At 44.1% G+C, this 16,852-nt stretch overlaps 1 protein-coding gene across 5 annotated transcripts in view; it reads left to right on the top strand.

Moving 5' to 3' along the window:
* The window catches only part of SDK1 (sidekick cell adhesion molecule 1), a 646,825-nt gene that overhangs the window by 569,535 nt on the left and 60,438 nt on the right, over positions 1–16,852 (top strand). For 4 of the 5 annotated variants that reach the window (XM_073361955.1, XM_073361952.1, XM_073361956.1 and 1 more), the window contains 3 exons: positions 1,070–1,205; positions 2,923–2,982; positions 4,980–5,081. In XM_073361955.1, coding sequence (XP_073218056.1) covers positions 1,070–1,205; positions 2,923–2,982; positions 4,980–5,081 — 298 coding nt within the window. The remainder of the gene's footprint in view (positions 1–1,069; positions 1,206–2,922; positions 2,983–4,979; positions 5,082–16,852) is intronic. The other variant, XM_073361954.1, reaches the window with a different exon arrangement.

The raw sequence follows: 16,852 nt of genomic DNA, 5'->3' as shown, positions 1-16,852 counted from the left end.
CCCTACATAATTACCATATAGCTATGCCAGAAATCCATATTTAGTTCTCAAGTTAAATTTCTTGTTCTTCAACTTAGCCCAGTATCCAAAGTGGATACCTTGCTGATGTGAGAACAGCAATGTTGGGCTCCATTCACTCCTCAGCCGTAAAGAAGATTCTTTGAAGCAGGAGGCTTGGAGTGAGTGGAAAGAGCAGAATCCTGGGGGTCCCAATACATTATGTGCAAGACTCCTTGGGGAAAAAGAAACATAGTCTGAAGGAGTGTTATAGGTGAGACTTATATTCATGGCACAAAAAGGGAGAGACCGTAAACATCCTTCACTTCCTAAATTGCAGCTATTCTCATGACTTGTGTATTTCTTTGTTTGTTATAGACAGACCCATGTGGCTTGAGGGATGTGTGTTCTGCACTAGCCAAATATAAATGAGTGGCAGTACCTCATATGGAAGTAGGGCCATTACCAAAATACCTGGTTTTCACCTAATTAGTTAAAACTACTGATCCTTATTCCACTTCTCATCAGCTACCCCTCATCTCTAACCATGCTGAATCCAGAAGCTGTCCTCAAGGAGAACAACCAGGAGAGAATCGCTGTTTAATAATAACCGCCGTTGCCAAAATTTTGAATTCCTCTTCTGCGGCTAAATGTGTGAAAAATTGGCTTCCTTTTCTGCTGTTTTTGTGCCAGGCAACATGTAACGACATCTGTGTTTTTTTGCCATTGGTTTGTCCAGACAATTTGTCACACACAGACTCTTGTGCATTCAGGATGTAGGACGCTCATGTTTGTGTGAATCATATAAGCCGTGGACTACTAAATCCAGGGCATTTTTAACTACTGTCTCTGAGTTAAAATAACAACAATGCCTTTAAATGTTGTTTTATAACTTCCATGAATGTTTTTCTCTTGTATTGTTGAGGGATCTGTTCTCACCATAGAAGTTTGAGTCCCTGTTGCACTGAACCCAGACTCTGGATGAGACTGTCTAAACCAATGTCTTAAACTGTCTGATGTTTGTTGCATTGAACTTCTTACCAAGCACATTCCTAATATGAACTTCTTGCAGCCACCAAAGGTTGAGAGTCTGAATGGCTTGCTGTTGGGGTATCGGATTTATTACCGGGAGCTGGAGTATGAAACTGGGCCTGGAACAGAGTCCAAGACTATTAAAATCCCTTCAGCTTTACGAGCTGAGCTTACACGTGAGTAGACACACTGCTGTATTAGAAGCTGATAATCCACCATTCCATCAGAGTCCGCACCCCTCATTACTCAGTGGAGAGGATGTAAAGATGTGCCATGGGTGCTAAATTATTTAACACTTAAGTACAAAGGGCAGAGATGTTCAAAGATGCTATTAACTATGGTCTAATCTGCATTATATTTAATGGCACACTCCAATCCATGCCAGCATGCTTGAAGTGGCATTTTCTCTCCCTCTTTGTTTCTCCTCCCTCCATGCATACTCTGATTTCCTGCTTTCTCCTATTTCCATCTGGTGGTTACTGTGGTACACTATGCTCTGGCTTCATACACAAAAGGTAGCAGATACATTTTGGAAAATGTATTATTTCAGAAAAGGTTTTTATTTATTTTTTTCCGGTATGACCAAACAGCTGATGGGAATATTTAAAGTTTCTAAGTGTTTGTTTGTCATTATTTAGGGTCAAAATGGAAAGGAAATAAAATAAATAAAAAGCAAAAAGAAAAGGCGTACTTGTGGCACCTTAGAGACTAACAAATAGTCTCATATTGGCGTATAGGTTAACAATAGTCAGGAAACATTTTATTGATGGAAAGAATACTGAGAAGGAGAAGAGTAAGAGAAAAATGAAGAGGAGATTTAAAGAGAAGAAGGAAAGTAGGAAGGAAGAATAAAGCATAAAAATCAGGCGGGAGAGGAGGATCAAGTGACGGCTCAGTAGCTTGAGAGATGTAGACTAGCAATAAAATGTCATCGTGACAGATAAGCTTCTGCCATGATTGAAATCAATGGGATTACTCTCAGGGTTAAATACTACTCACTGTGAGTAAGGGTGGCACAATCTGGTCCAGCAGGATTTACATGATATGATAATGTCTTGCAGCATTTCTCAGGACTGGGAGAACCCATTCAGGCTGTCTCTTATAGACACTATTATGATAATATCTATAGAGAGTAGATTTTCTTTGAAATAGCTTATGCATCAAATTCTGTCCTAATTTACAATGGGATTGTACATAGTGTAAATCAGGGCAGAATGTGGCCCTAAAGGTTCTATAGCTGATTTTCTAATAGTATAAATCACCCTACTGTGCTTTTTATGGAAAGACAGAGAGAGAGAGAGATTTTCAAAGAAAATTCCCTCTTCTCTTAAAGCAATACAGTGATATTTGTACCCATGCGTACCTCTCCCACATTGACCTGCTGTTTTTATACAGTTTATTATTACTGTAAATACCATGAAAATGAAACTGTGGGAAACTTAGTTTATGCTTTAAAGAAATAAATCCCATATAAATTTAAACATTAGCTGTTTATGTCCCACATCTGGGGACTTTATCCTATGATGCTCCACATTTAAGCTTTGGTAGGCTGAGAACTAACAATTCAGTGCGGTGTTGGGAGTTTTCCCCATAGAATTTGCCTCCCTTATACTGATTTGTTCTATTTAATCTAAGGAATCAGTACATTTCCCTGTGCTGTATATTTGTGTGATTCTCTCTGTGGTGATGAAATGAAACAGCCCCTTGTGAGTGAGATGCTTTTGATGTGTTACGAGAGAGTGATGTGATTTTATTGCCCTTCAAGGTAGAGTCCTAAAGCTCAAACTGCGTATGTGTGTGCTGCATCATTTCCCTCTGTCTCTGCTGTACATCATTTGCAATAACTGTTTCCCTGCACTGTAACAAGCTTTCTGCTTTGCTTACCCTGAATAGCCCAAAGCGGCTTCCAGACAGTGAATAGCCCCTCTGCATTAACGACGTATGAATTAACACGTAAGTGCACGCTGCCTTGACTTTTTGTAATGGTTGGGAATACACCATGGGCACACTTATATGGTTCTCCTCACCGAATCATGCAGAAACCAACTCCAGATTAATGACTCGGCTTCCTTGAATTCCTTTTCTTTAAATGCTTCTTTCCAATATATCAAGACATTGATGATGCAAGTAGGTAACAGTTTAAAAACAAGGCTGCTGGGAAAGTGAAGCATTATTGACTCTAACATCTCAGTATTTCTGTTGCTAAATGAATTCTGATTGTGTTCGCCTCATATTTCACAGTCCATCTGAGTTTAGCTGAGTCACATCATTAGTCCTTTGATTCGAGCACTGGGATGCTCAGGCAGTCCCGCAGTTAGAGGGCTAATTTAGAAAGGGCCCAAAGAATGCTTATGCAGCTCAGAGGTGTGTTCAGTTGGAAATGAATAAAACAGGGTTCGACGGAGTTAAAAGGCAAATTGCTTTCTGGTGAGGATGGTTCACTAGGCAGGTTTGGCCCCAGGCGTTTAAGTTACAGATTGTTGGGGGGGAAAGAAGTGAAGCCCCAGCCCCACAAGCATTCGGATGCCTGAAATCTCATATGTTCTGTTTTCCTGGCATTGAAACCCTTCTTGTGATTTTTTTAACAACAGCAGCAATAAAAGTTCCTCTGTGTGAGCTGACAAATGCTGCAATTCTTATCAAGATGGCTGTTTCCTATGGTATATCAATGTTTTATTTATAGGCTGGCAAAGCCTTAGCGATGTATCAAAAAATCATCTACTGTGTATCTGAAACAAGTCAGAGATGCTGGACTCTGACTCAGATATGTGGGCAGAATACTTGTAAATACTTCTGTGAAGCTGAAATTAGAAGGACCCCTGTGGTCAGATGCATTGAACCTTTACTGAACTGTTGGCCTGCCATGAGCTACAGAGCTGGGGGTGTAGTGTGATTCATAGATAACAGAGAAAAGGTATTGACAAGGGGAGAAATTCAGACCCATATCCACAAACACACCTGTGTGAATAAACTCAGTGCTGATTAAAGTACAATTTTATTATACCATTGATCTGTCTTTCCATATGCTTTTGCTGTGGGACCCTTTTAGGTAATAAATATTAACTGTAAAGACGGTTATTTCATTTTCAGTTGCAAATCCTGGAACTCTGGGCGGCGGCAGCCAGCCCTCTGTGAGGGTATTTCCATGATTCTATTCTGCCTCTTGTCTTTCCCTTGTTTATTAATTACCATAATGCCATGGGTTTTGCTAGCTTCTTTTCTCCCTGCTGTCACTCTTTCCACAGCTGTTAGTGTATTTCCTAGGGTCAGCTAAGAAATTGTTGCCCAGTGGCCGAATGGAGCATAGAAGAAGTTGATCTTAAAAAGGAAAGAGATTTCAATGTTCAAACTGTGATTGCTGCAAGAAAAAGAATTCTGTGCAGCCCTTTGAATAGGACTACAAATTCCATCCATGAGTCTCCCTCTGCACCCCGCTTCAGCAGCAGCAAACAATAATGATGCTGCTGTTGACTGTTCCCAAGGTGAAACTCTTTGAGGCTGGGGGAAGGCCTGCAGCTATGAAATCTCCCACCGGCAGACATGAGGATGAATCTTTTGAACTTTTGGAGCACAGTGCAGAGTCCATTGCATGCACATGCTTCCCCCTGAGTAATGGCAGCTGTGGAATAGCCCAGCAATGTTACCTCCCTCTAGTCACCCACCAAGTATTATCCGTTTTACGGAAGCAGTAAAATGAGGAAGCAATAGGAAAGTCAGGTCCTTTCTTGGGGCAGATATTGTGTCTTTCATAGTTATGGAAGTACAATGATGATGTGTGAATTAGATATGGTTATAGCCAGGGAAATACGAACTTTTCAGTGACTTACTGTTTCTAGTATTCTAGCACTGTATCAAGTGAGAGACAGAATTCTGGGTATAAAGCGATGAGAGAGTATTAAGTGGGATGTTAAAAGTGCCCATTTTTTTAATCTGCTGATTTAAATTTCCAGAGCTGAAGAAATACAAGAGATATGAAGTTGTAATAACAGCATATAACATCATTGGGGAGAGCCCTACCAGCACACCTGTGGAAGTGTTTGTTGGTGAAGCAGGTAAGCAAATGGAAAATTAATTGATTTAAATGGAACCTGAGTTTTTTTCACACTTTCAAGGTAGTTGAGACAGGAACTGAGGAATTTGAGAGATTCCCCAGATAGCTATGATTCCTAAACAGTTTTCCGCAGCACCTCCTGCTGGCAGAGGTTGGGACTGGAGTGCGATAGTCATTTGCTGTTCAGAAGCCCAACACATCTAGAATACCCAAAATAAAGAAGGAATATGCCTCTTGGAGAAAGAGGACAACAACTGTTTTAGCAATTTCCAAAAGATTAACATCTGTACCAAATTAGCTGGGAAAGGGAAACAGGAAGTGTGAGGAAAAGGTGACTCAATTTATAGAAGTAAAAAGTGGAGATTAGGAAACGAAGAGGGGTCATAAAACAAGAGAGACATTGGAAGTAGATCCTTTTTTTACAGCCCTTTTGCATGGCAATGTTTTCTGTGCATGCACCCCACAAATAAATAAAACGTTGAATCCGTGGATTCAGCTTATTGGTAGCTCTGGAGCTGAAGTTCCCAGTCACCCACAAGACAATGAATACTCTCTACCTCTGCTTCTAATCTAACCAGCTGCAAACCCTCCCTCAGCACCTAGATATCTGTCTTGCCATGCAACTTCGTATTACTTAGCATGGATCTAGTACAGAAATCTACACTGCGCTTTACAAAGTGTAACTTGCAGATCAAAGTACAGTCCCTGTCTCTAAAGGGCTGAGAGTCTAGAGGCACAAGTCATCACAGTGCTCATAACCAAATACTTACCATTTGAATGCTTCATGAAACAGGGACCCTGTCCCGCACAGTAATTCTTGCTGGGAGAGGATGGGACTGGAGTAGCTGTGAGCTTCCTCAGCTAGCACTTCTGTACCATTCCCCATAGCAACTTCTCCCATTAGAGTCTCAGGTAAGATGGGAAATCCACCACCACTTGGTCTCTTGCCCATTCAACTATATGAACCAATTTGATTTCACTTTTACTCTTTTTCTTAAATCTAAGATTTAAAGGTTTGAGTTCAAACTCTCGAGATGGCTTTTTATTGCTACATTAAATACTAGATTTCTGTGAACTAAGAAAAAAAATTATTAACTCTGTTTAATCTTTTTTATTTCAGACATAGTTGTAATGTTCACTGTTATATAAAACTTCATCAATTAATCAGAGGCAGCCCTGCTCTCCGGTTACAGCTGGAGATACTTACATAATTGAGATATTTCAGAGTAGTAGCTATGTTAGTCTGTATCCGCAAAAAGAAAAGGAGGACTTGTGGCACCTTAGAGACTAACCAATTTATTTGAGCATAAGCTTTCGTGAGCTACAGCTCACTTCATCAGATGCATGCAGTGGAAAATACAGTGGGGAGATTTTATATACACAGAGAACATGAAACAATGGGTGTTACCATACACACCGTGACGGGAGTGATCAGGTAAGGTGAGCTATTACCAGCAGGAGAGAAAAAAAACCTTTTGTAGTGATAATCAAGGTGGGCCATTTCCAGCAGTTGACAAGATTGTGTGAGGAACAGTGGGCGGGGGAGTCGGGGAAATAAACATGGGGAAATAATTTTACTTTGTGTAATGACACATCCACTCCCAGTCTTTATTCAAGCCTAATGTAATGGTGTCCAGTTTGCAAATTAATTCCAATTCAGCAGTCTCTCATTGGAGTCTGTTTTTGAAGTTTTTTTTTGTTGAAGAATTGCGACTTTTAGGTCTGTAATCGAGTGACCAGAGAGATTGAAGTGTTCTCTGACTAGTTTTTGAATGTTGTTATTCTTGACGTCTGATTTGTGTCCATTTATTCTTTTACGTAGAGACGGTCCAGTTTGGCCAATGTACATGGCAGAGGGGCATTGCTGGCACATGATGGCATATATCACTCTGGTAGATGTGCAGGTGAATGAGCCTCTGATAGTGTGGCTGATGTGATTAGGTCCTATGATGGTGTCCGTTGAATAGATATGTGGATACAGTTGGCAATGGGCTTTGTTGCAAGGATAGGTTCCTGGGTTAGTGTTTTTGTTGTGTGGTATGTGGTTGCTGGTGAGTATTTGCTTCAGGTTGGAGGGCTGTCTGTAAGCAAGGACTGGCCTGTCTCCCAAGATCTGTGAGAGTGATGGGTCGTCCTTCAGGATAGGTTGGGAGAGATGGGTCTTTGATTTGATTTTGGCTCTGGAGACCCATTTTAAAAAAAGATCACACAATAAAAAGTGAGGGTTGCCAATAATGGGAATGGGAGCTCACTAATCCACTGGAAGATATAGATTATCATACCATCACCAGTGGCACACACATAGACAAAAGGAGACCAACACCAGTTCAGCATACCCCAGCTAGTCTATTGATGAGTGCTGTTAAATGGCTGCTGCATTCAATCCCACAGGTTGTAGTATGTGGTGGGTAAAGTGAGTCCTTTTGTAGTTTATACCACTCATCTGGAAGGAAGGGGCCATAGAGAGAGAGATGCAAGGTATATATTGGGGGGAATATGTCATTTCTAAATTTAGAATCCACTATTCTCAGAAAGTTAAGATCTTCTGGCATTGTTTTCATCTTTATATCTAGTGCTGCATGGAGCACAGTCAGCACCAAATTACCACTATACACTCATTGAAGTGCAGTTCAAACAGTCTGCATTAAGGGTTTATCCTTAATCTCTACCATCTACGTATGGTGGAAGCAACTTTCTGCACAGGAGGACTATCTGCAGATCTGCCCCTTCCCTCTCTGTTAGATTTGAATTATTCCTATTTGTTTGGATTTTATGTATTACAATAATGCTGCTTTTCAGTACTTGGAGCATGCTTGACAATTATTTTTAAATGCCCTAATAGATGAAGAGATCTGTGGGTTACCCCAGATCAAATCAAACAACCCAGTAACAACACAACTATAACAAGACAAGAAGGAATCACCTCCCCACCAGAGTCCTACACCACCACTACTAATCAACCTTACCCAACACCCATCTCCTCACAGGCAAGGGTCCTAGCCATTGGGTACCCATTGTGATGCACTTGGCAGTCAGGGCAAGAAAGAAGATGACAATATTTCTGTGAGCGCCACATGCTTGTTGACAAGACTGGGCAGTAATGGTGATACTCTGTCTTCTGACTTGAGCAGTGAAATAGTGGGGTAGATGTAAGCGGCTTTTTCCTAAGGGACGAGCACACAGACCAGTAGATTCCTCTTCTCAGTGGACTAGAAGATGCTTGTAATGATCTAATGTTGCCTTTTATATCCAGCCACAGCTCTGCCCTGCTCATTAGTAAACTGTGTGGAGCTCCTCACAAATGACAGAAAAGTGGAAAGCTGCTACTTACAGAAATTAGAAAGGGAGTCACAGCCCCTTCGGCAGGCCCCCTTCTCTCCTTGTTAATTCATTTAACAGTTCAGCTGTCAGGGTTCCAGCTTTGTTGGAAAGCCAGTGACTGTTCAGTGAGAGCCTAGGTACTGATATTAATCCTGCTCCTAAATACAACTGCTACCAGAGGTGGTGGTCTGCTCAAATGAAATAAAGATTCCTTTACAGCTGCTGCTATGCCAGGAGCATTGGCTTCTTGTTGTTATCTGCTTGTGGGGTGGGATCTGGAGTTCCAATATCTGCATAATACTTGAATACAAATCACGGATTTAGGGCAGTCATGCTTCCCCTAATTTAGGGAGGCGAATAAAATGGAAAGCAGCAGTGCAACTCCTTTGCTGGCAGGCATGCGCACACTGGTGCTTCCTCTCATCCAGCAGAGCTGCCCTGGATGAAATATAGTGGAATTCTTAACTTGTTTTAGCAGCTGCTGCTGGAGGTGTATGTTTGTGGGGAGGAAGTAATGGAAAGGGTGAAATATGCCAAGGAATACTTTCCTTTCAACAGGGGATGGAGGCACTTGTGGGATGGGGAAGGGGAAAGTGACGCGTGTCATTATAACTGACGGTGACACCGACTGCCCTTCATGCTTCACGGGAGCTGACGCATCTGATTTTTTTTCTTTTTAATTTTTTGAATAATTGAGCTCTGCCAGCGGGCTCGGCACAGGAAGCAAAAAGATGCAGCCAAGGACTGGGAGATGCAGACCCCCTTCCCGGGTGTCCTGTATTGAAATGCTACCTTGGCTGCTTTAACATCAGCTTTTGGGAAAGTGTCTGTCTTGCTTTCACTTTGTCTAATGAAAGTTGCCGTCTGGACAGTAACAGGACCATTTCTTCCCCTCCACCACCTCCTGACTTGAATTTGCCCCCACAGTACAAAGCTTACAGAAGCCAAAGCAAATATCTTTTCCCACTGTTACCCGTAATTATTTTCCTCTGCCTCCCTGCCTGCAGCACCACAAATGTCCCTAGAGCTCATGAACTTGTTTATTTTTCATCCCCCTGCCCACCTGCATCTGAAGCACTGATAATGCACCCCAGAAAGCTTTGTTCCTGTCCATTACAGCAGGAAAAGCATTCATATTCTTCTGGGATGCCTGGTACAGAGAAGCGAGGAATAGAAAGAGGCTGAGGAGTGCCAAGGACATGAATAGGAGATTGAGACTTAGGGGAACACAAGGTGCAGTGGGGGTAGGGGAGCCTGAATATCTAGGTGGGAGAACAGGGACGGTGCTCAGGAAGGAGGAGCAGGTAACAGCATTTTGGGGGATGAAGGCTAAATTCTAGACACCGGTTCAATGCCGTGCGCTGCTCCCAGCAGGGTGCTTTCTGCCTTTGATTCTTGTTCTGCTACGGGAGGAGGATGTGGGTGCAAGGACTTATCCTCATTGACGGTTTTCATTCCCTGATGTAAGCCCTCTCCATTACTTTCAAATGTCCTTCCAGAATGGCCAATTTGGCATCATTTCCCCACACCCGCAATTACTTGGAGGGAGAGGAGAGGGAATCTTCCCCCACCCCCCATCTCAAACCTCCCAGCCCTTACAGAAAAAGGGCTTCCTCTTGTTCCCTTTCCAGAGTCTAGTTGAAATGATGCCTCTGGAGAGAGGTCCCGGGAAAACCAACACTTCAATACATTACAGCTGGCAACTTCAGTCATTCTAACTTGGCACTCGTAGCTGCTTTCCCTCTATCTGTGTGGGGCATGTGTGTTGCAGCCATAGGTGCTGGAAATAGAGGTGCTGAGGGTGCCTCAGCACCCCCTGGCTTGAAGCGGTGTCCATCATATACAGGGTTTACAGTTTTTGTCAGTGGCTCTTAGCATCCCCGCGATACAGATTGTTCCAGCGACCCCAGTTGCAGGTATGTATGTGAATGACTGTGCGTCTGCAGATTGGAAGTACAATGCTGCAAGAGTTAGTCGGACATTTCCATTCTAAACCATTTTGAGGGAGGTTAAATGTCTTGGCCATTTCAAATTGCATCCGTTTAAAATGCAGGATGCAGTTTGTCAGCCTAGCTGCCGTTTTTTCTTCTGTTAAAGAGGTCGAGGTGAGGAACCGGTTTCATTTTGGCCAAGCTTTAAACAAAGTGCAGCTTACCTTAGCACCCATGCTGCCTAAATAAATCTGCACTATAATATCTTGTACTGGCAGTGGGCTGATCCCTCTTGGCACGTAGAAGTACCAAACTTTTGAAATGTAGGAAATATTTTAATTTTAAGAGTTATCTTCTGACTGTGAGTAAAAGGCTTCTTTGGGTGAGGTGCGGGGAATAAGGAGTATGTAAGATGTTGATTTTCTATTTAAATCTGAAGGGGCTGCAGAGCCTTCATGGTGGACAGTGGTACTGGGACATTGCCATTACACAGTGTGGGGTGCTGTTCTCCAGCAGAGATGTTAAATCCTTCCCTCAGCTTCTTGAGTAGGGAGAGGTTTCGGCTGACTCCTTCCACCTTGCTGCCTAGTTTACCTGCCCATGCTATGCCACTCTGCTTTGAATAGGGGCCTAGCAACAGCAGCAATGCATCTGTGAAACTGACTAACAGTCTGGTCTCTGAAGCACTGTACTGGGGTTCAGAGTTAAGGATTGCTAGCTAGTTTCCCTGACATTGCTGCTTGAAAGAATGGAGTGAAAGAGAAGCAGAACAAGAAAGGAAAAACTCAGGAAGGTGGAAAGAGAAAATGGAGGGGAGGGAGAGTGTTCTATCTTGACTGGGGTTTCCAGTCACATACCTTTCTCCAATCTCCTGTGCCTTACAAGAAGCCAATAAAATAATGGCTTATATCTTATATCTAAATGGCATGGCCCTCTGGGTGTGTGATCAGCCATTGGACTTTACAGGTATTGCCTTGTACCAGCATTTCTCTGGTGATCCCGTCAGCTTCTGTGAAATGTTTTATGCTTCCATAGTCTCATTCTATACATGGGCATCACTCTGGGTTTGCCTGCACTAAGCCCAAATGAGACGTATAATTCAGTATTGATGCAGCCTCACTTGTGGTAACACTGGTGTGGATAGTGCACAGCATCTCTTTGGACCCTGGAAGGTTGATGAAAACACCTGAGCATTCCCTACGTTAGAGTTTTCACCACTGCACTGGAGTTGCATTGATGGTGAATTATGGATATGAATTGTACTAATCTAGACCAGGCTTATCTCTATCTCCTCCTTCCGTCACCCACCCAAGCTACTCTTTTAGAGGTAATTTTAGGATCTCACACTTTTTGTAGGAGATCAAAGAAGTTTATTTATTAAACACCCAAACTGAGTAACTTCAGCTCTGTAGATGTTATAATAGAAAGGGAGAATCTAACCAGGCCAGTGCAAGTCCCTGGAAGAAGTGTCCTAATGTAAATGTGTCAAAAAGATATCTCTGCAGGTTGCTGGGGACTTCAATCCATTGTCAAGATAGAAAGGAAGGAACCAGGAGTCATATTGCTGTCAGAGCACGTTATTTTACCATATAGAAAAAGGAATTTTAAAACAATGCATTGAAAAATGTCAAGATTGAGACATAGTTTTGATAGTTTTATCTGACATATTTAATTCCCCATCAAGAATGCAGAGGCTTACTGAAATCATTTGCTTTATTTTCATGCTGCAAGTAAAAGCAGCTGACTGAGCACCTCATTAACAGTTCATTAAGCTGTTAATATCAGTCATACACAGCCCTCCGTACAACACAATGCTTTATACAGTGCAGCAGTTTCTTGTTTAGCTCTGGCTTAATTGCCGCCTTCTATCATGTTGCGATCCAGGAAAGATGTTAGTGTCCGAACTAAAGGGATAAACGTTTTTTGATCAACAGAGCTTACCATCTTTTCCCCTGTTCTCATTTATTTATGTCCCATTGTACCATACTTTGCCATGCAACTCTTGCCTGGATGATTAACTTACCTCTTACAAACCTGACAGTCCCCTGGCAGCTCTCAGCAATGACCAGCTGAAGACATAGACTGTAGCTACACTAGCATGTTTCAGAAAAACTACCATCATTGCAGTACCACCCATGTAAGCAATGGTGGGAGTACTAGTGTAAAGCAGCTGATAGCATTGATACTGTTGTGTTGTATAACCCTGATAGGAACTAAGTGCAGGGACAGAGGATGCTGTGGTGAAACTATTTGTGCCCAGTAAAGCTGCATCTGCACTAGGTCTCTTTGTTCTGTATTTGTCCAGGGCCTACGATGGTGGGGTCCTGATCCATGACTATGGTCCCTATGTCCTACAGTAATACAGTAATAAAAATGGTAGGAAATGTGCTGGTGGATACATGGCCTTAATGAGAAAATTAGCAAGACTCACTCACTGAAAGCAAAGAAATTAATTTCCATTAAAAAAAAACAAACCCATGAACAAGCACTATTAAAATAAAATGGGCCATATATTGCACAGATAAGGTTGGGCTATGACAAAACCACCTCTGCTTTGGCTTATAACTCATATTCAAGCGGGGATAGGCTTTAGATTTGGACTCTGGTTGGCTCAAGGGTTAACCTTGAAATCAGCTTTTGTTTCCTCTCACTTTCCCATCCTGCTCTGCTTGCATACACTCATCCTGGGATAAGTGAGCAAGGTATTGTGATGTTTCTCTTGCACACCTCAACTCCCTATGGTCCTGCCATCTCACTTTTCCTCCCATGTGACTGCTGTGAACCTAGGCACAGGGGAATGCTGTTTCTTTTGCTTTCAGATTTCAGCATCCTGGCCATTGTCAGGCACTGAACTGAAGGCATTCTCAGCCATTTATCAGGGATTGAAAGTAAAAAGGCCTTGATTTTCCTCATGAAAATGTGAATTAGCAACCGACTGAAATTATATGGCCATAGCACGCACAAATATTCAAGCTAGGAAAAGCTGGCTTCTACTGAGTGCAAGAATGTTACAGTGAAAAAACTCCAACACCCAGAAAATGCAGGGCTTAGTCTTTCCCCATCTGGACCCCAAACTCCTCCAGTCACATTAGCCTCGTTGCAATCCTGCAGCCTCAAATGAACCAGATTTGGCTCCTGAACCGTAAATGAGCCAAAATTGTGACCTCTTGTCTGATTCACTTCTAATTTTGGAGAGAGTCTACCTTAGTTCACATCTGAAGAAGTGAGCTGTAGCTCACGAAAGCTTATGCTCTAATAAATTGGTTAGTCTCTAAGGTGCCACAAGTCCTCCTTTTCTTTTTGCGAATACAGACTAACACGGCTGTTACTCTGATACCTTAGTTCCTGATTTTCCCGACTAATTTTAAGACTGATACGTTGTTGTTTTTTATGTAGTGTTGTAGCCTCATTGGTCCTAGGATATTAGACAGACAAGATGGGTGAGGTAATATCTTTTATTGGACCAACTTCTGTTGGTGAGAGAGACAAGCTTTCGAGCTACACAGAGCTCTTCTTCAGGTCTGAGAGTGTGGCTGTTAGATACAAGGTGGAACAGATTGTTTAGCATCAGTGGTTAACACATGTTTCAAGGGACCATTCAAGGTGAAATGACCTGTTAACACCCCTCCAGTCATAAAGAGGAAAGGGAGGGAGGGAGAAGCAGCTGCGGGTGTGTGTGGTTGTCAGTGGGTTACAGATTGTTGTAATATGCCATAAATCCAGTCTCTCTATTCAGTCCATGATTTTTAGTATTTAGCAAAGTTTTGACATTTTTGTGGGTTTTGAAATTTGAGTGTTGGGTGGTGTGTGTAAAATCAGGCTTATAATGGGAACTCTCTCAAGAACTAAAGACCATCACAAACCTTACCACTTTCCTTTCACCAGGCATTTGCTAACGTAAACACATAGCAACAGGTATAGATATATTAAAAAAAAAAAAATCCACCTCCTGCCCACACACATAACCATACCAGTACACTCCACTGTGTGTGCTTCTCCCTCTGGGGAGAAGAGGAGAGAACAAACAATGTTTGACAGATGTTAGTCAGACAGCTGAACTCACTACTGGAAGGTGCTCAGATACTATGGTAATGAGGGGGGCATAGGAACCTACATAGAATGAAATAGAACTCAGCTGCAGCCTTAACGATTTGAGGGCCTGACACGGTCAAGGTGAGGAGTAGCTTCATTTGCTGTGAGGATGGAGTTCCCATGCAGACTAGGTAGTCTTTCTGGCTTAAATATGTACATACATTCTCTCATAGTGCAAAATACCATAGGGTCACATCACAACGAATAGTCAGGGAAGTACCAGCCTCTTCCAGTGTGGGAGCTTAGCCCCCCTCACCGCAATGCCTGCCCTTCTCCATGGGCTCCAGCCCCTGCTCGTCCTCTTCCCCTCCCCTCCCTGAGGTCCTGCCCCATGGCCCCATCAGAGGGCAGAAGCCAAAGTCAGGCAGTGTGGGCAGTGCTCGCAGCCGGTAAGAGTTGCCTCGGCAAGGGGGACCTAGCTCTGGGGGCTGGCAGAGCCCTCAGGGTCCAGGGCTCTCTACAGTTGCTGTCCCCGGACCCCAAGGGCTCTGTCAGCCCCAGAGCTGGGTCCCCCCTGCCAAGGCGACTCTTACTGAGGTCCAGGGAGCAACAACTGTAGAGAGCCCTGGACCCTTCACCTGCCCTGGATGGCGTGCCCTGGCGGGCGGGAACATAGGCTAGGGCCTGCTTTCAGGCATCCCTGCCCAGGCTTACTTCTCCGATGCTGCTCCAGTGCTCTCTCCGCTCTGCCTTCAGAGCTGGGTGGCTGGAGAGCAGCAGCTGCTACGGGATAGCGGCGGGGGTGGGGGCCTAAGGCAAATTTGGGGTTGGCTATAACCCGCACCACCGACCCTGTGAATAGAACCCACAAAACAGGAATTATTGTCCAGCGATCTTTCTCTGTGTTTCACCAGTTCGGAGAGGCACGCCATACCACATCCCGTTCAGTCAGTCACATTGTCAAACCACACTTTCTGTGGGCACCCCCGAGCACCTGGCACCAGATCCTGCAAAACTTACTTTGGCAAGCTTCCTCTGCTCATCAGACCTAATGTCTTGCAAACTCAAATTTTCTTCTTTGGCTTAAATGGAGAAATGCTGTTAGAAGATACTGTACATTACCATTATGTTAAACATGAAGGTCTTCAGATCCAAACCATAACTATGCTTTCCAAAGCCACAAAAGTGCCTAGTCACCCCGTTATTGCTAGAGGACATACCATGTTTGTATGTGAGAACAAAGAACAAATAACTGTATAGCACACAGTGCCACTGAATAATGCATTCATTTGGTCTGTTCAAGACGAAAAGTCATTACTCTTTCTCCAATCTGTGAACCAAAAGGTGCATGTGGACAGCCCCATACTCTGTTAATAGCACCAGATTTGAGACTCTGGTTTGGCCCTTTATTCCTAAGGTGGCAGGAAATGAGTCTGCTCCATGGTAGGATGGGTGGGAAGGGTGTAGCAGTTCTTGGCATGGGCGACTCATGGGAGGGACACAAAGGGGGACACCAGCTAAAGCCTCCCCATTTGACCTGCCATGTGACACCCCCCCACACACACATGACTCTTCCCTGCCCCCAGCCCAGGCCCCTGCGCCATCCTCGTCCCCTCCTCATCCCTACGAGAGTGAGGAGCTCTGTCCTCCCATTGCGCCGGATACCAACGTCAGGCAAAAAGAAGGCAGCCCTGCACTGACAGCTCCTCTGGCGCGGCTGTACTGCCCGCAGCCCTTCCATGTAGCTGCGTCTCCTGGGGTCTGCACAGCCCTGGCAGAGGACAGGACTCGCAGCTTGGGGCGGTACCAGTACCACTCTTCCAGAGGAGTTGTCAGCGCAGGGCTCCCGCACCAGCAGCTCCTCCGGCACAGCGCTACCAGTACCGCCGCCAGCCCTGTCCTCTGGCTGGGCTCTACAGACCCCAGGAAACGCAGCTGCGTGGGAGGGCTGCGGGCAGGGAGAAGGCAGTACAGCCCCACTGGAGGAGCTGTCAGTGGCGCCACCTTCTGCCCCTTTCGCTGTTGCAGTTCCCTGCTGACTGTGCCCACCCCCACCAGGCATCTGGAGAGGGGCATGTGACCCTATTGAACTTCCCAGGCGTCGCCTTTGGATCTTGGGGTGCCCCAGGCTATGTGTCATCTTGTAACCCCCTGCCCCTAGCAAGAGGGAGTCTTGCCTGTGATAGCTGGGTGTTAGCTCCCCAACACCACCAGCCCTGTCTTTGCCTTGCAGGTTAAGATTTTTAAGACCAGGTTAGACAAACAATTGTCAGGAATGGTCTAAATATTACCTAGTCTTGCCATGAGTGCAGGGGACTGGACTAGATGGCCTCTCGAGGTCCCTTCCAGTCCTATGATTCTATGTCCCTGACTCCCCTTAAATCATTCCCCTGTGATATCCAGCTCCTGACACTGGGTCCTCACAGAAATCCCAGATCCTCTGCTCCCAAAGGAACAGTGTCCGCAGTTTACTGGTTTTACTGTAAAT

The sequence above is a fragment of the Lepidochelys kempii genome, chromosome 10, assembly GCF_965140265.1.
Source record: "Lepidochelys kempii isolate rLepKem1 chromosome 10, rLepKem1.hap2, whole genome shotgun sequence".
NCBI lineage: Eukaryota > Metazoa > Chordata > Testudines > Cheloniidae > Lepidochelys > Lepidochelys kempii.
Note: the sequence above shows the minus strand (reverse complement) of the source record. Positions and strands in the feature narration are given on the sequence as shown.